At 37.5% G+C, this 20,165-nt stretch overlaps 1 protein-coding gene across 3 annotated transcripts in view; it reads right to left on the minus strand.

Moving 5' to 3' along the window:
- The window catches only part of MOB1B (MOB kinase activator 1B), a 93,336-nt gene that overhangs the window by 16,981 nt on the left and 56,190 nt on the right, over positions 1 to 20,165 (minus strand). For all 3 annotated transcript variants that reach the window (XM_086405488.1, XM_086405487.1, XM_086405489.1), the window contains one exon: positions 4,766 to 4,932. In XM_086405488.1, the coding sequence (XP_086261614.1) occupies positions 4,766 to 4,820 (55 nt within the window). In that variant the 5' untranslated portion in view covers positions 4,821 to 4,932. The remainder of the gene's footprint in view (positions 1 to 4,765; positions 4,933 to 20,165) is intronic.

Consider the following 20,165-nt stretch of genomic DNA (forward strand, 5'->3'; position numbering starts at 1 on the left):
TTTCTGAATGTTGAGTTTTAAGCCAGCTTGTCCATTCTCCTCTTTCACTTTCATCAAGAGGGTCTTTAGTTCGAACCTCTTTGTTTTCTGCCATAAGGGTGGTATCATCTGCGTATCTGAGGTTATTGATATTTCTCCTGGCAATCTTCATTCTAGCTTGTGCTTCATCCAGTCTGGCATTTCAAATGATGTACTCTGCATATAAGTTAAATAAGCAGGGTGACAATTCACAGCCTTGATGTACTCCTTTCCCAATTTGGAACCAGTCCATTGTTCCATGTCCAGTTCAAACCATTGCTTCTTGACCTACATACAGATTTCTCAGAAGGCAGGTAAGGTGGTCCAGTATTTCCATCTCTTTAAGAATATTAAAAAAAAAAAAGACAGAGAGAGAGAATTTTCCACAGTTTGCTGTGATCCACATAGTCAAAGGTTTTAGTGCAGTCAGTGAAGCAGATGTTTTTCTGGAATTCTCTTGCTTCTTCTATGATCCAAGAGACTGAGATTGGATTGAAAACTGACCTTTTCCAGTCCTGTGGCCATTGCTGAGTTTTGCAAATTTGCTGTCATATTGAGTGTAGCACCTTAACAGCATTATCTCTTAGGATTTGAAATCGTTCAGCTGGAATTCCATCACTTCCACTAGCTTTGTTCATTGTGATGCTATCTAAGGCCCATTTGACTTCACACTCCAGGATGTCTGGCTCTAGGTGAGTGATCACACCATCATGGTTATCTGGGTCATCAAGATCTTTTTTGCATAGTTCTTCTGTGTATTCTTGCCACCTCTTCTTAATATGCTTCTGTTAGGTCCAGACCGATTCTGTCCTTTATTGTGCCCATCTTCGCATGAAATGTTCCCTTGGTATCTCTAATTTTTTGAAGAGATCTCTAGTCTTTCCTATTCTATTGTTTTCCTCTATTTATTTGCATTGATCACTTAGGAAGGCTTTCTTATCTCTCTTAGGAGTCTTTGGAACTCTGCATTAGGATGGATATATCTTTCTTTTTCTCCTTTGCCTTTCGCTCCTCTTCTTTTCTCAATTATTTGTAAGGCTCCTCAGACAACCATTTTGCCTTTTTGCATTTCTTTTTCTTGGGGATGGTTTTGATCACCACCTCCTATACAATATCAGGAAACTCCATCCATAGTTCTTCAGGCACTCTATCGGATCTACGCCCTTGAATCTATTTGTCACTTCCACTGTATATTTGTAAGGAATCTGATTTAGGTCATACCTGAATGGTCTAGTGGTTTTCCCTACTTTCTTCAATTTAAGTCTGAATTTGGCAATAAGGAGTTCATGATCTGAGCCACAGTCAGCTCCTGGTCTTGTTTTTGCTGACTGTATAGAGCTTCTCCATCTTTGGCTACAAAGAATATAATGAATCTGATTTCAGTATTGGCCATCTGGTGATGTCCATGTGTAGAGTAGTCTCTTGTGTTGTTGGAAGAGGGTGTTTGTTATGACCAGTGTGCTTTCTTGGCCAAACTCTCTGTTAGCCTTTGCCCTGCTTTGTTTTGTATTCCAAGGCCAAACTTTCCTGTTACTCCATATATGTCCTGACTTCCTACTTTTGCATTCCAATCCCCTATAATGAAAAGGATATCTTTTTTGGGTGTTAGTTCTAGAAGGTCATGTAGGTCTTCATAGAACTGTTCAACTTCAGCTTCCTCAGCATTATTGGCTGGGGCATAGACTTGGATTACTGTGATATTGAATGGTTTGCCTTGGAAACGAACAGAGATCATTCTGTCGTTTATGAGATTGCACCCAAGTACTTATTGTGGTTTTTATTTGTATTTCTCGGATAATTAGTGACGCTGAGCATCTTTTCATGTGCTTATTAGCCATCTGTATGTTTTCTTTGGGAAAATGTCTATTTAGTTCTTTGGCCCATTTTTAATTGAGTTGTCCTCCATGTGAACAAAGGGTAACCTGTGGCTTTGAATCCCAACTCTATACTTACCAGTTGTTACTTAACCTCCCTGGATCTCAGTTTCCTACCTCTAAAATTTGGTTTATTGCAGAGTGCTAAAAAAAAAAATACTTGTCTATCATAAAGGAGACATTTAGTCATTGTTAGTTTTCTTCCACAAAGACATGGCCTCAATCCATCTGCTTTTTCCAAAACTCTGAATTTTCTATCTTCTTTAAGCTATCACTCTTTATAGCAGTAGAATGTTCAAAAACAGCCTCTGGTTTCTGGCTATGAGATTAGTTATTGAATTTGTAAAATGTCCCATCTTCTATGATTTATCTTCATCTGGCAAGTAAAATTGAAGCCAAAAGGCCATTAAGATATCAATCTTATCAACAAATTCCCTTCAGCTTTTTATGTACCCAATATGATTACTTAATCACTGTCAGTGAATGGAAATTATCTGTTTAGTCTCAAATCCTCTTCACTTTATCAAGTGTCATTTGGAAAGATTACTATATATACATATAATAAAAAACTGTAATCCAATATTTCAGTCAATTGCTATATTTTAAAAGCAGAATTCCATGTTCTATGGGGATGTTCTAACACGTCAGTTCAAAGTAATTTTCCTCCAGCTATAACTGCAAAATGTCTGTGAAATTTTAGAAGTTCCTGAAGTTCTAGACATTTCAATAGTACAGACAGTTCTGGTTATGAAGGCAGAATACAGACAGATAACAATGATCTGCTTTTATACTTAAAAGTCAGAAACTCAAGTAGGACAGAAGCTCTATGTTACACTGCTGTGTTAGTCTCTGCTCTAAAAATGAAGTGATTCCAGCTATATGTATACAAATATCCCCTCCCTCTTGGACGTCCATCCCACTCCCCCATCCCAACATCTAGGGTCAATCACAGATCATCAAACTGAGCTCCCTGTGCTATACCACAAGTTCCCATTAGCAACCTACTTCCTCGGTTTTTCAAATTAGAAAATGAGCTCTCAAATAAATGGTACAAGAAAAGGCACAAAAAAGTATCAAAAAAAAAGAATATGCACATATGTTGGAAATTTATTCTGAATATTGTCCTTAAAGTATCACAGAACTATCTAATAAGTTAGATGAGTCTCAACAATAAAGCAAACAAATTACTTTTATCTCTTCAGTAAATAAACTCTCTGGGGTCAGGAGGATAACTGTAGTATAATAAATACTGCTCTTAAGGAACTGCTGTCACAGTGAGGTTTTAAGACATCTCAGTAAAATCCTTTAGGTTCCTAAAAGTTATCAGTGGGTGGCAGCTCAATTTATAAATCCCATGATATGTTTCAAACCACAATAAAATACCATCAAATATTATAATAAAAATATGGTTCTGCTTTTCCTTAATCAAAGCCTAGACATTTAGTATATATTTTCAATTAAATTTAATTTTATTTTTACTAGAGTCATATAACTTTCCTCCAATTATAAAACTTTATTAATTTCCTCACCGAGGCTGATGAACCTTGAATACTAAAAGTACCACTTTTATTTCCCCACTTTCTCTGCTTAAATCCCAGGAATATATTTACTTTTTACTTATATTTTTTTCTTCCTAGAGGTTAAGAATATATCATAAATATATTTCACTAATTTCATAAGATCACTACTGAATTAAAAAAAAAAAACATAATTAAGGCAAATAACTGAGTATGCTACTGAAAGAGGTAATTTGGCATAGTGGTCAAATCAGTCTCTGAAATTTTATAACTATATTTGAGCCCAGCCTCTACCACTACTAGCTATATAACCTAGTCTAATTACGACAATTTTCTGTCTCAGATTTCTTATCAATATACTCGGATAATAATAATACCTACATCATGAGGTTGTAAAGATGAAATAAAGTAATACATGTAGAAGAAAATAAAAACAATAATTTGAAAAGATACATGCACACCAATGTCAAAGCAGCATATGGAAGTTAATAGCCAAGATACAGAAGCAACCTAACACATCCATCAACTGATAAATGGATAACGGTGTGTGTGTGTATTTATATATATACATATATATATATCTCCCTTTCATACATACAAACATACAATGGTACATTACTGAGCATAAAAAAGAATGAAATTTATCATTTACAACAACATGGATGGACCTGGAAGGTATTTTGCTTAGTGGAGTTAAGTCAAACACAGAAAAACAAATTCTATATGATATCACTTAAATGTAGATCTAAAAAATAAAATGAATGAATATAACAAAACAGAAACAGACTCACAGATATAGAGAACAAACTATTGGTTATCAGTAGGGAGAGAAAAAGGAAGAAGAGCCAGATAGAGACAGGGGATTAAGAGGTACAAACCAGCAAGTATCAAATTAGTAAGCTACAAGGGTATATTGTACAGCGCAGGGAAATAAAGCCGTTATACTGCAATAACTTTAGATGCAGTATAGTCTATAAAAATACTGAATCACTATATTATACATGTGAAAACAATATATTATAAATCAATTAAACTTCAATAAAATAAAAATAATTCATGTAGAAAGAATAGCAGAGTGCCAGACACAGAATGTGCTATAGACATCAATTGCTGTATTATTATTTTTTTCAAGAAGATGGTAAATCTATGCTTTGTATTATATGATAACAGGAGATAATTTCATGTAATTCCATATTCAGAAATAAAGTATCATAAAGGTTAAAGTGGATTGAGGTACCATTATATTGTGGTATTAGGTTGCTAACTAAATGCTAGAAAACACAGTACCCAACACTCACCTATAATGAGTCTACTAACCTAATTGAGAGTCCATTGAGAAATAGAAAGGCTACTTACTGTTCACTGCAACCCACTCATTTAGATCTTCCCCCTCAGGAAGCATGACAGCCATCCGGAGGTTGCCACTGCCAAGAGTGGCCTCTGCATGCTTTAAGAGCTCATACTGGTGAGAACCCTCTGGAATGTTCTTCTTTGGTTTAAACGTTTTAGATGAGCGACTCCCACTATGAATAGAAAAGAAAAAAAAGTGTTTAAGGCTTGACCTTCTACAGAGTCTACCATACTATACTACTGGATAAAATAACACAGAAGTGATCCTAAAAGTCCACCAATATATAGCTTGAAATTGTACTGGCTACATTAAATCTTGGAAATATCATTGCTGTAACTACTGTTTGTAGGAGTAGTTTGTAACTACTCCCACAAACCTTCTCTACATTCTCTGCTGCTAAGTCACTTCAGTCGTGTCCGACTCTGTGTGACCCCATAGACATCAGCCCTACTAGAACTACGAAGGAGAGAAAAGAATTTTTAGCTATAACCCAGCTAACAAATCCAACAGTAAATTAATGATTCAGGATTATAGGTTGTAATACATAAAAATAAAAAGGAGTCTGTGATAATCTTTAGTCATTGTATTCTTTTTTACCCCTATTCTAAGGCTCTCATTCTAAGATAAATAATTTCCTTTGTACAAGAAGCACTGTAGCCCACCAGGCTCCTCTGTCCATGGGGAGTCTCCAGGCAAGAATACTGGAATGGGTTGCCATGTCCCGCCTCTAGAGTATCTTCCCAGCCCAGGCTCAACTCTTAACACTGACCCCTCTTCGTGCCAGGGGTGTGGTATGTGTATGTCTGTCTGTCTGTCTCCCTGCCAGGTGTGGGTGTGTGTGTGCACATGTGCACGTGCTAAATCACTTCAGTCTCTACTCAATAGCCAAGAATCTCTTTACAAACACCAATCAGGCGACGTTACTCCTCTGCTTAAAACCACACTCAGTGGCTTCCCAGTGCACTTCAAAGTAAACCCCAAAGTCAAATATTAAACATAGTAAGGCTCTGGACCCACATTAGAGTATGGAAACTCTTCTTCAGTTTAATCAGATAATGTATTAAAAGTCAAATTCTCTCCCACCATCTCTGAAGTACGAAAACATAGAAAAGATTATCATGCCTCTGCATGATATTGACACTTATTTCATTTCCCTCCTCCTCCTTCTCCCTTTTCAAAATTTAGTGTGAAAAATAAACTTGACCAATAAATTTTTTGACAAAAGACATTTTTACTAATTTTTGTATGATTAAGTACAAAAATAGCTCTCCTAACACCAGTCTGGTGTATGTATTCAGACCAAGTGTTAAGCACTCTCCCTTTAAATTAGCCCACTGATCAGACTGGTGCCGCAAGTGATGATGTAACAAAGCTGCTCTGAAAACGGCTGGCAGAGAACATGAGAACAACAAGCACATCAGCTGTGCCTGCACCCAGGAGGGTCCCCACAAATATCTATTTACTGAACCACTGTCCCTTCAAATGTTAGGCTTCTAAATGTTTTCTTGATTGATGACCCATTCAGAATTGGTCTGCCACAAAACTAAACACATTCTCCTCAAAGACCTTACACTTGGGTAAAAAGAAAAAAAAAAAATCTGAGTTTGGTTTTATGAAGGTCAGTTCTGACACTAATCAGCTATGTTATTTAAGGCAAATTACCCAACTTCCTTGAGCCTATTTTTTCTTTAATAGTGAAAGCCTAACAATAATAAAACATTACCATTACCTGTATCATGCAAGAGCTGCAAAATGAGAAAATAATAAATGAGAAAAAAAGCTCTTAAAACTGTAAAATGCTGTGCAAATGTTAGTATCCTTCCTCTTCCTGAACCAGAATGACTCACAGTAAAAAATGAAATAGTCCAATGTCCAAAGCTGGACTCAACCCCTACTCCCACTCGAATTTCCTAAGACTGGATGGGGAAATTTTTACTTTGGAAACAAATGCTCTTACACATTAAGTTACAAATAGAATTTAAAAAAAAAAAATTGTTTTGGTTTGGTTTTTTTGGTGCTTTTCCTATATCAGGCTCAAGTGATCTCAGAATAATGGTGGGGATAGACAGGAAATCAAGAAAACAAGGTGCCAGTCCTCATTTTGCTGTTTTCTTCTTATGTTACTTAGGAAACTACAAATTATCGTCTGGGCTTCGATCTCTTTATTTTGCTTTTTTGAAAGTCTGGAAAATAACTTTTTACAGAGGGTATAATTTAGAGATGGGATGATGTTTATAAAATCCTTTCAGTTCCCTGAGTTCTCTCCCTTCTCAGTTCCTCATATCCATGCACAGTCATACTTCCAAAATGCTTTGAAGTCCTCCACTGATTCCCCCTTCTTTCTGACCCTTCTGCTTTATTCAGGCAAAATAATTAATCATCTCAGTATTTTGATTTTTTAAATGTTCTTTTTAAAAATTATATTCAACTTTTTTGACTGCTACCTGAAACTTCAACAAGGATGCACCCTACTCTGGAAGGGGTGATCAGTACTGCTCCTTATTCCCATGTCAAAAGAAGACCAACTGAAGAGCACTTAAGTTCAAAAGCACAAATACCAAAATGTACACAAAATTCCTCATCAGTGAGTGCAAGCTCTTACACTAATCAGTGCAAGCTCTTACACTAATGGGGATAAATATATAAGGTCTATGAAAAAACCCAAAGGAACTTTTCAGCTAACCCAGTATCTCACATGGCATTTTAAGATATTTGATGCAAATATTAAAAAACATTTTCAATAACAGAAAGTATGTAGCCCCCCACCCCACCCTTTTCAGAGTCTGTCTATACAAGCAAAAAATGCTTGTGCTTGTTTTATACACCCGCTGCGTACTACAGTATTCTAAACAATGTTTTCCACTTTAATATGTCCAGAAGATTGTTGTACTTTAAAATAGAAGTAGATCTACTTTATTCTTTTTAAAGACTGAATAATATTTCCTTATATAGACAGATATTTTCAACCAGTCACCTACTGATAAACATTGAGGTTGTGTCTAGTCATTTATCACTTTAAACAATGCTGCAGTAAGTCTCCTCATATTATAAAAGATAAATTCTTAGAATTTAAAAAAAAAAAAAAGGAAAATTGCCCTGCTAAAGGGCATATACATTTTTTATGTTTATATAAGGTCTATTTTTTCCCCCAAAATAAGTTGGATTCTTTTAAAACTCATTAACAATGTATGAGAGTAGCTGTATACATTTTTGGTCTTAGAGGACAAGAATTCAGCTAGTTTCTCTTGTATAGCTCCCAACAGGACATCATAACTGTATGACAACTTAGAGCTTTCTGATTAGAACGTAAATGTGATTGAAAAGTCACAGCATTACCCTGAGGTCTTTTCTTTTAAAATAAATACCCAGCAGTCAGGTTTGTTTATCCCAGTCCTTTTACTCATATTTGAAGGTCAATCAATTTCTAGAGAAAGACAGAATGGCTTGACAAGTAAATAACTGAGCCTTAAGGGAAAACTCTGACCACAAACCCCTTATAATTAGTCATTCAATTTGATCTACTTTTAGTAAATTTCAGAAGCATTGTGTACTTCCTCCTTAAGACCCTAAAGAATAGACTGGTCCCCATTGTGACGTCTACATTTATTCTCATAAACCATCTGTTACCATCTCAACACAGTTACACCCATCATTACCCTCAATTTTAACTATTTACTGTTCAATCCAACTATCAACAAAATTGATATTTTCTAAATTGGGTTGGAGAATCTTAAGGCTGAAGGAATTGGGGAGGGGGTTTTACAGAGAACTCAAAACAGGGGTACTAGGAAGGACTGAAAAGTAAAAGTGTTAGTCACTCAGTGGTGTCTGACTCTTCGTGACTCTTTGCAACTCTTTGTAGCCCTCCAGGCTCCTGTGTCCATGGGATTTCCCAGGCAAGAAATGAACTGGTTAGCCATTCCCTTCTCCAGGGTATCTTCCCTACCCAGGGACCATAATCCAGGTCTCCTGCATTGCAGGCAGATTCTTTATCATCGGAGCCACTTGGGAAACCCCACTAGGAAGGGTTAGAAGAATATATATCTGTATACAATTTAGACAGTGAAAAACACGTCAATATATTCAAAATTAGAAACAAATTTACATCAACTTATTTGCATCAATAACTCCATATCTTCAAAGTTACGCAACTTACTCTGATCACCCAGCTAATTAAATGGCAGAAGTGGGATTCAACAAGAAAACAACTAACACACAGATTGGGAGAAAATATTTGCAAATGAAGTGACCAACAACAGATTAGTCTCCAAAACCTGCAAGCAGCTAATGAGCCTTAACATCATCAAAACAAACAACCCAATCAAAAAATGGGCAGAAGACCTAAATAAACATTTCTCAGTAAAGGACATACAAATGGCCAAGAGGCACATGAAAGATGGTCAACACTGCTAATTATTAAAGAAATGCAACTCAAAATTACAATGAGATATCATCTCACACCAGTGAAAACAACTATCATCATAAAATCCATAAACAATAAATGCTGGAGAAGGTATGGAGAGAAGGGAACCCTCCTATACTGTTCGGAACATAAACTGGTACAGCCACTAGGAAGAAGAGTATGGAGGCTCCTTAAAACACTAAAAATAGAGCTATCATATGACCCTGCAATCCCATTCTTAGGCATACATCCAGAAAAAAACATGGTCCGAAAGGATAAATGCACGGGTGTTCACTTCACTGCGGCACTATGCACAATAGCCAAGACATGCAAGCAACCTAAATGCCCATCAACAGAGAAACAGATAAAGAAAATGTGGTGCATATATACAATAAAATATTACTTGGCCACTCAAAAGAAGGAAACAAAGCCATCTGCAGCAATAGGAGTGGACCTAGAGATTGTCATACTGAGTAAAGTCAGACAGAGGAGAAACAGCATATGACATCCGTTTAAATGCAGAATCTAAAAAGAAATGATATAAATGAACTTATTTACAAAACAGACTCAAAGACTTAAAGAATGAACTTATGGTTGCCAGGAGGAAGGCTGGGAGTAAGGGATAAAGTTTGGGATTGACATGTAAATAAGGCTATATTCAAAACAGATGATCAACAAGGACCTACTGTATAGAACACAGAACTCTTCAATGTTATGTGGCAGACTGGATGGCAGAGGAGTATGGGGGAGAATGGATACATGTATATGAGTTCCTTTGCTGTCCACCTGCAACTACCGCAACTTGTTAATCACCTGTACTCCAATACAAAATAAACAGTTAAAAAACAACAGTCCATTATCTTCAAGTCATTTTACATTACCAAGCTTCAGTTTGTAATAATGATACCTACCTTACTATTGAACCCTGTAGTAAGAACTCCATTAATATTAGCTCTCTTTGATCCACAATTGGTACCAACCTGTCATTCACATCAGTAGCTCCTTCTATAGGTCTAAGTCCAACACTAGAGATCAGGGACTTGATAAACACTTTTCAGTCAACTTCAGACTGGAAACTCGTGGATTACAATAGTAATGATGATGACTGACGCTAAAGCTGAAACGCCAATACTTTGGCCACCTCATGAGAAGAGATGACTCATTGGAAAAGACTCTGATGCTGGGAGGGATTGGGGGCAGGATGAGATGGCTGGATGGCATCACGGACACGATGGACATGAGTTTGAGTGAATTCTGGGAGTTGGTGATGGACGGGGAGGCCTGGAGTGCTGCGATTCATGGGGTTGCAAAGAGCTGGACACAACTGAGCGACTGAACTGAATTGATGATGATTAATATTAACTAACATTTACTGCAGACCTTGTACTCTTTAAGTATTTTACATACAGTATCTCATTTAATCTTCATAACTCTATGATGTCTTATCAGTTCGGTTCAGTTCAGTTGCTCAGTCATGTCCAACTCTTTGCAACCCCATTGAATGAAGCATGCCAGGTCTCCCTGTCCATCACCAACTCCTGGAGCTTGCTCAAACTCATACCCATCAAGTTGATGATGCCATCCAACCATCTCATCCTCTGTTGTCCCTTTCTCCTCCTGCCTTCAATCTTTCCCAGCATCAGGGTCTTTCCTAATGATTCAGTTCTTCACATCAGGTGGCCAAAGTATTAGAGCTTCAGCATTAGACCTTCCAATGAACATTCAGGACTGATTTCCTTTAGGATGGATTGGCTTGATCTCCTTGCAGTCCAAGGGACTCTAAGGTCCTTCTCCAATACCACAGTTGCTGCTGCTAAGTCACTTCAGTCGTGTCCGACTCTGTGCGACCCCATAGACGGCAGCCCACCAGGCTCCCCCATCCCTGGGATTCTCCAGGCAAGAACACTGGAGTGGGTTGCCATTTTCTTCTCCAATGCATGAAAGTGAAAAGTGAAAGTGAAGTCGCTCAGTCGTGTCCGACTCTTAGCGACCCCATGGACTGCAGCCCACCAGGCTCCTCCGTCCATGGGATTTTCCAGGCAAGAGTACTGGAGTGGGTTGCCATTGCCTTCTCCACACCACAGTTCAAAAGCATCAATTCTTTGGCGCTCAGCTTTCTTTTTCCAACTCTCATGTCCATACATGACTATTGGAAAAACCACAGCTTTGACTGTACAGACCTTTGTCGGCAAAGTAATGTCTCTGCTTTTGAATATGCTGTCTAGGTTAGTCACAGCTTTTCTTCCAAGGAGCAAGAGTTGTGTAATTTAATGGCTGCAGTCACCATCTGCAGAGATTTTGGAACCCAAGAAAATACAGTTTCCACTGTTTCCCTATCTGTTTGCCATGAAGTGATGGGACCTATTTGCCATGAAGTGATGAGACTGGATGCCATGATCTTCATTTTTTGAATGTTGAGTTTTAAACCAGCTTTTTCACTCTGCTCTTTCACTTTCATCAAGAGGCTCTTTAGTTCCTCTTCACTTTCTGCCATAAGGGTGTTGTCATCTGCGTATCTGAGGTTACTGATATTTCTCCCGGCAATCTTGATTCCAGCTTGTGCTTCATCCAGCCCAGCATTTCGCATGATGTACTCTGCATGTAAGTTAAATAAGCCAGGTGACAATACACAGCCTTGATGTACTCCTTTCCCAACTTAGAACCAGTCCATTGTTCCATGTATGGTTCTAACTGTTGTTTCTTGACCTTCATACAGATGTCTCAGGGGGTAGGTATGCTATACTTTATTTTATGAGTAACAAAACTGAGGCTTAAAGTACTTAATTTGCTCAAGCTTTTAAAATTGGTAAAGTAAGGAACCAAAATTTAAGCCTAGGATTTAAATATTCAAAGTCCATTCTTTTATCCACTACCCAATACTACATGATACTTATCTTTATCTTCTACAGCTGTGATGGTTGTACAATTTTGTGAATACACTAAATCCACTGAACACTTTAAAAGATGAATTTTATAGTGTGTTAATTATAGCATAATTTTTTTAATGTTTAAAGAAAAATCTTTACTATTAAAAAACTAAGTAGCCTGACAGTAATGTTCCTCACCACCTCCAACATCAGTTTCTTCCATTTATTTCACTCTTGCATTCCTTCATCCAACTAGAATATTCTGACCACCCTCCTACTATATTCTAAGTAGCACAGTTCTAACCCTGGGACACAGCACTGAACAAGAGAATCTCTATTCTCATGATAGGGAGAGGAGGCAGAAAAAAAATAAATAAAACTAACAATACAGTATTGGTTAGTGCTAAGTGCTATGGTGAAAATAACAGAATGACGTGACAAATAATGTGATACGACAAGGCACTTTATTAGATTAGGTGGTTAGAGCGGGTCTCCATGAGGCCAGAAAGACAAGAAGAAGGAATCAGCCACGTGACAACTAGCAAAGAGGGAAGAGCATTCCAGGCTTACAGGACAAACTAGGTGTTTGCACAAAGGTGACTTTTTCAGAAAGAGGGGTAAAAAGGTAACTGTGATAAGGGCATCATGAATGACAGTATATAGTGATATAGTGAAGTCGCTCAGTCGTGTCCGACTCTTTACGACCCCATAGACAGTAGCCAACCAAGCTTCTCTGTCCATGGGATTTTCCAGGCAAGAATACAGTATATGAAATCAGAAAAAGCTTGTAGACCCACACTAGCTAAGATTTTAGAGTCCAAAGTATGGGATTTATATTACTATTTTAAGTATAAATGGGAAGCCATGGCAGAATCTTTTTTTTTTTTTTTAAAGGAAGTATAATATGACTTAATTTAATGATCTAAAAAAGACTATTCTAGTTTCCATGTAGAGCATGGACTGGCAGGAGGGTAAAAGTGAAAACAGAGAAACCAGTTAAGAAACTAGTATAAAGCAGAAAGATGGCCTGGTCTAATGGGGACAGAAAGATGAAGCCAGGTTCCAATATTTGTAGGTAGAACCAATGGGATTCACTCTGGATTTCAGAATTTGTCGAGTGGTAAGGACGAGACAATCAAAGAAGACTGCTAGGTTTTTAGGCTCAAGTAGGTAGATAATAGGTCATTTATTAAGATAGGTTTGGGGAGATGGATTTTGCCCGTATTAACTTAAGATACCTATTAAACACCCAAATGGTAAGTTAATATGCAGTTGAACCTATACATGTCATGCTAAGATGAATGATCAGACTGAAGGTAACTAATATTCTTGACATCTTCACTGGTTAGCACATTGTCAAAAGATGCACTAGTATGTTATTAAAACGAGTATTTTAAAAGCTATCAGAAGTCCTATAGTAAAGAAAATTTATTAAAAAAATCATTTATGGTTTATTTCAAGGTTTCCCAAAGATCTTTAGTCATGGAAATTTTACTTCCACATTTAAAATCTTGCTCTTTAACATACATTCCCTGGAGGAGGGCACAGCAACCCACTCCATTATTCTGGCCTAGAGAATACCTTGGACAGAGGAGCCTGGCAGGCTACAATCTATAGGGTTGCAAAGAATCAGACATGACTGAAGTGATTTTGCATGCACACACACACACCAAGAAGCATCACTATGAACAAAGCTAGTGGAGGTGATGGAATCCCAGTTGAGCTGTTTCAAATGCTAAAAGATGATGTTGTGAAAGTGCTGCACTCAATAGGCCAGCAAATTTGGAAAACTCAGCAGTGGCCATAGGACTGGAAAAGGTCAGTTTTCATTCCAATCCTTAAAAAAGGCAATGCCAAAGAATGCTCAAACTACCATACAATTGCACTCATCTCACACACTAGTAAAGTAATGCTCAAAATTCTCCAAGCCAGGCTTCAACAGTATGTTAGCCATGAATTTCCAGATGTTAAAGCTGGTTTCAGAAAAGGGAGAGGAACCAGAGATCAAATTGCCAACATCCACTGGATCATCAAAAAAGCAAGAGAGTTCCAGAAAAAACATCTATTTCTGCATTATTGACTATGCCAAAGCCTTTGACTGTGTGAATCACAATAAACTGTGGAAAATTCTGAAAGAGATGGGAATATCAGACCACCTGACCTGTCTCTTGAGAAATCAGTATGCAGGTCAGGAAGCAACAGTTAGAACTGGACATGGAACAACAGACTGGTTCCAAATAGGAAAAGGAGTACGTCAAGGCTGCATATTGTCACCCTGCTTATTTAACTTATATGCAGAGTACATCATGAGAAACGCTGGGCTGGATGAAGCACAAGCTGGAATTAAGATTGACGGGAGAAATATCAATAACCTCAGATGTGCAGATGACACTACCCTTATGGCAGAAAGCGAAGAACTAAAGAGCCTCTTGATGAAAGTGAAAGAGGAGAGTGAAAAAGTTGGCTTAAAGCTCAATTTTCAGAAAACTAAGTTCATGGCATCCAGTCCCATCACTTCATGGCAAATAGATGGGGAAACAGTGGCAAACTTTATTTTTTGGGGCTCCAAAATCACTGTAAATGGTGACTGCAGCTATGAAATTAAAAGACGTTTACTCCTTGGCAGGAAACTTATGACTAACCTAGACAGCATATTAAAAAGCAGAGATGTTACTTTGCCAACAAAGGTCCATCTAGTCAAGGCTATGGTTTTTTCAGTATCATGTATGGATGTGAGAGTTGCACTATAAAGAAAGCTGAGCACCGAAGAATGATGCTTCTGAACTGAAGTGTTGGAGAAGAGAGAGTCCCTTGGACTGCAAGGAGATCCAACCAGTCCATCCTAAAGGAGATCAGTCCTGAGTATTCATTGGAAGGACTGATGTTGAAGCTGAAACTCCAATACTTTGGCCACCTGATGTGAAGAGCTGACTCATTTGAAAAGACCCTGATGCTGGGAAAGACTGAAGGCAGGAGGAGAAGGAGATGACAAAAGGATGAGATCGTTGGATATATCACCAACTCAATGGACATGAGTTTGGGTAAACTCCAGGAGTTGGTGATGGACAGGGAGGCCTGGCATGCTGCAGTCCATGGGGTTGCAAAGAGTCGGACACGATTGTGCAACTGAACTGAACTGACACACTATTATATTAAACTGCTAACTGGATTACCTCTCAGTTTTCAACATATCCGTAATACTTCAATTTTATGAAGTATAACTCCATGATTTCATACAAGAACAGGTAGAGGGTTGGTCAAGTCACTATTTATATCCCATAAACTTTTATAATCTAATCCTTAGAAAATAAAAAGCACTTCACAACAAAGGCCAATTAGTTTCTACAACTGTGAAGTTATTGAGGTGTAATTTCCGCTATAGATGAAGACACTAAAGTTTAATCACTCATCTCTGATCACCCTCTGAGCTCTGAGTTTTATAAAGACTGCAGTTTTCTTTGCCTAGCACTAAATTCATTGCAATCAGTAAACAGGTACTAAAATCACAAGAGATTTTAGGAAATGACTATTGTCAAATGTCTAGGTGATTTCCATGCAACAGTAGTAACAGAATCCCCTACAATGTGTTGGACCGCAAGAAGGAAGAAAACAAAACCTGCAGATGCAGAATTCAGAATGAGCATCAAATTGCAACAGAGCAGGCAGTAATTCCAAATATACTGACATTTCATCCAAGAAACACCTAGGGAGCCTGAACATCACTTCTTTTATAAAAAACCTTTCCTAACCTTTCATGAAAATCTCTCCATCCTCTTGGTGTCTCACTGCAGCTTAAAGCACCTGTAACATATTTATGTGTTTGTTCTCCTTCAAATAGCTCTTAAAAAGAGAGGTTGTGTCCTCTTCATTTTTGTAATGTGATATCTGGCATACAGAAGATCAAAGGGCAAAGGATTTGAAGTAAACACCCAGTTTCAGATCCTGTCTTTGTAACTTAGATAACTTTGTGATCTCAGATAAATCATATAACTTCTCCAAGCTTACAACTAAAACACTGGAAATGATTTTACCAATTTTGTAGAACCATTATGACAATTAAATGAATGTATTTAAAACAGCTTAGTTTTGAGGTAGCTGTCACACAGCAAATGGGCAATATGGGAAATGATAGCTTAAAAATACTCAGGGAGTGACAATATGTACATGCATATACACATATGTACATACACACATATAGATAGATAGTCATCACCTTATTCAGTCTGCTATAACAAAATACCACAGACCGGGTGGCTTATGAACAACAAAAATTTATTCTCCGAGTTTTGGTGGTGAAAAGTACCAAGATCAAGGTACCAGCATTGTTGGGCCCTGTTCCAGGTTTCTGATTGCCCACTTCTCTCTGCATCTTCATATGGTGGAAGGGGTTAGGGAGCTCTGTGGGATGTTTTTCATAAGAGCACTAACCCCAATAATGAGGGTAGAGACCTCATGACCTAATCACCTCTCAAAGGTTTAAAGGCCTCACCTCCTAAGGCCATCAGACTGGGCCTTAAGATTCCAACTCATGAATCTGGGCAGATGTATTCAGACCACACCGATCTCTCCGTCACACTTCTACTAATCCAGTTTTAAAACATGACCTCTGCATACTTATTTGTTTACATTTTTCTTTCTCTTTCTCACTAGACTGCGAGTTACTATATGGATCATGTCTTGGTCATCCGTGAATGCCTAGAATCTAACACACGAATTGGGACATAATAGGTTTACTAATAGAAGTTTATTAACTTAAATAATGATATCGAAAATAGAGAAAAATCTTGTTATTATCGCAAGGAACAGCTGTTCCCAGTTTTAGAGAAAGGGACTGACTCATCGTCTTTATTTGGTGCAACAAATCTAAAAGATTTTAACCGCAGCAAGAGAAGTAACAGATGTACTGGTGAGGTTTGCTCATCCTGACACTAAAATTTCATTTTCAATCTTAGGCCCTTTAGAGTCCTTCCCTACTTAAACCTTGGCTAAAAAAAATGGGTCAATCAATCAAAGCAAGACATCTCAGTCTAACAAGTCTACTCCTTACACTGGGGGAGGGGAAAGGGAAGAAGGAGGTAGCTCTTATTATTTTATTTATTATTTATACTCATTTTATTTAGTTATTTTAAACAACTAAATAGATTGCAGCTACTTCCCATAGTATAGTAATTTAGCTATATTCTAAAAACTAGTATGCAATTTCTTGTTGTAAGAGCATTTTTTTCCAACAAAGTAGAAAAGCACAATTTCCCCTGGCATCCAATTCAAAACCACAGTTCATTATAAAGGGTGCCACTAAAGATCAAGTCTGCAGTTTTGGCAGTAATGGAACAATCTTTACATCAGATACACCTCTCAAGTTAATACCAGAGCAAAGATTCACCCACAATTCCTACAATTCATCATCTGTGTGCAAATAAGAAGCAGTAACACAACAGGAATACATTTAATCAGTGACACAGAAGTTTTAATGGTTTACTACTGCTCAAATGCTCAGTTGTGTCCTACTCTTTGCGACCCTGTGGACTCTAACCCACCAGGCTCCTCTATCCATGAGATTCTCTAAGCAAGAATACTGGAGTGGGTTGCCATTCCCTTCTCCAGGGAATCTTCCTGATTCAAGGATGGAACCCACTCTCTTATCTCCTGCACTGACAAGCAGATTCTTCTCCACCAGTGCCACCTGGAAATGCTTTGAAATTTAAATTCTTACAATAAAGACAGCCTGACAAGGAAAAAAAACTTACAAAGTTAAAATCAGCTGGTGTCTACTCCTCATCTCATATACTTGTAAATGAACTTTCTTTTTCCATAGGATGTCTAGTCATCCCTAGGAAATGAATTCAGGGGTTTATTTTTCCAGGAAGCGTCACTGATGTCCTAAACCACATTAAAGAAGACTCCTCTCTGTTTACACAGAACACTAAAATGTCTCTATTTCACAATGCACCATGAGCTTCTCAAAGGCAAGGAGTGCTTCAAGTCATCTGCTTCTCTAGAGCCTAGGAGAGGGCATAGGTCAGAACAGCTCCTCAATAGCAGTCTGTTGAGTTAAACTGATAAAGGACATCAGGTCAGGAATGGTAACATAAAAGTAAACATTCTGACAGCATTTGCTAAATTTATATTCCCCGCTTATACAAATAGGCCCAGTCATAACAGCTATATAAACACAGTATGTATATGGAAATATCTCCTGTAATATTCTTAAAATTTTATACAATTTTTTCTTTACCTACCTTTCACCACTGGTTCTTAACCTGTTTTAAGCCTCTGGTAATCTGAAAGACACTATGAACCTTCTCTCTAGAGATATATTTTGCATAAAGGAATTCAGGGACATGTAAAACCTGTTCATAAACCTGGAAAAAGAACTCCTGCCCTAGTCTGTCTCCTTTCTCTCAGGCTATCTATTATGAGAACATTCATTTTCTCCTAAAATCTAAGAGCACCACATTTATTTTCTAATCCTTTAGAGATATGCTTTTGGATAAAGCCACACAGACGTTCAGGATAAGTATAGGTCTTTTATTGGATGAAAAATAATCTACAGTTTATAGTCTATGGTTTATTCTTTGTCTATAAAATAGTAACTCTAACACAAAGCTTTCACCATATTTGTATATTGAAGTTCAAAACTATGACATTTATAAGAAAGTCAATGCATTAAACTAATATTCTTAAGAAAATAAAAAGCCCACATTTTGGGGGGCTCCAAGATCACTGCAGATGGTGATTGAAGCCAGGAAATTAAAAGACGCTTACTCCTTGGAAGGAAAGTTATGACCAACCTAGACAGCATATTAAAAAGCAGAGACATTACTTTGTCAACAAAGGTCCGTCTAGTCAAGGCTATGGTTTTTCCAGTGGTCATGTATGGATGTGAGAGTTGGACTGTAAAGAAAGCTGAGCACTGAAGAATTGATGTTTTTGAACGGTGGTGTTGAAGAAGACTCTTGAGAGTCCCTTGGACTGCAAGGAGATCCAATCAGTCCATCCTAAAGGAAATCAGTCCTGGATGTTCTTTGGAAGGACTGATGTTGAAGCTGAAGCTCCAATACTTTGGCCACCTGATGAGAAGAGCCGACTCATTTGAAAAGACCCTGATGCTGGGAAAGACTGAAGGCAGGAGGAGAAGGGGACGACAGAGGATGAGATGGTTTGATGGCATCACCGACTCAATGGACATGAGTTTGGGTAAACTCCGGGAGTTGGTGATGGACAGGGAGGCCTGGCGTGCTGCGGTTCATAGAGTTGCAAAGAATTGGACACGACTAAGCAACTGAACTGAACTGAACTGATGCCTGTAAAACTGATCAAGTGTAATGGGAAATGGGAAAAACGTTTATTTCTTTTATTATTCGAAGGAAGATATTGGTAACATGAACACAAAAGATATCATTTTTCTCCTATAAATCTAATTTCAAGTGTAGCTGACTTTTTTTTATCTTAATGTAAAACAGATAATCCCTAGTTTGGAGATAAATTTTAACCAATGAATAATTAACATCAAAGACATTAAAGTTTAAATGAGATTTGTCAAAGCATACTTTAAAGCATAACCTGAATAATCTAGAATATAAGTGAGGAATAATAATAAAGAAATAAAGTAGTTCCTTGCACTCAAATTTAGATTAATCTGTATTGTTATAAAAATTAGTTATTGAACTGTGTCAGGTAGAAAAAGGACTCTTAGACTCACTACTTACTAATACATTGCCGTAACAAAGAACTCAAAAAATATTAAGTAGTTTAACTCAGTGATATATCTCTTTCAATTTCCTTTTACTTAGTGACACCACAAAACTATGGTTGCTTAACAGAACACAGCAATACAATAAGTCAGTACCTATAAGAAGACTGTTTTGAAGAGTGACAGTCAAAGATTGAGGGCTAAAAACAGACATTACCTTCCACTCCTTACTCAAAGCAATAATGTGAATTAAAAAAAAAAAAATCAATCCCATAAGGAAAAGGAGAATAAAAGACGAGGAAACAATAATTTTAGGAATTAGCAAGTAGATGAATAAATAACTGAATTAATATACCTAAGGAAACCTAACCCTGAACTTACAAGCTACCCAATTTACACTACAGATTCCATAGAATGTTCAGGAATTACTATCAGTAGGATAC

This window comes from Bos grunniens, chromosome 6 (genome assembly GCF_055505025.1).
Source record: "Bos grunniens cultivar Pamir isolate PY7600 chromosome 6, Bosgru_T2T1.0, whole genome shotgun sequence".
Classification (NCBI taxonomy): Eukaryota; Metazoa; Chordata; class Mammalia; order Artiodactyla; family Bovidae; genus Bos; species Bos grunniens.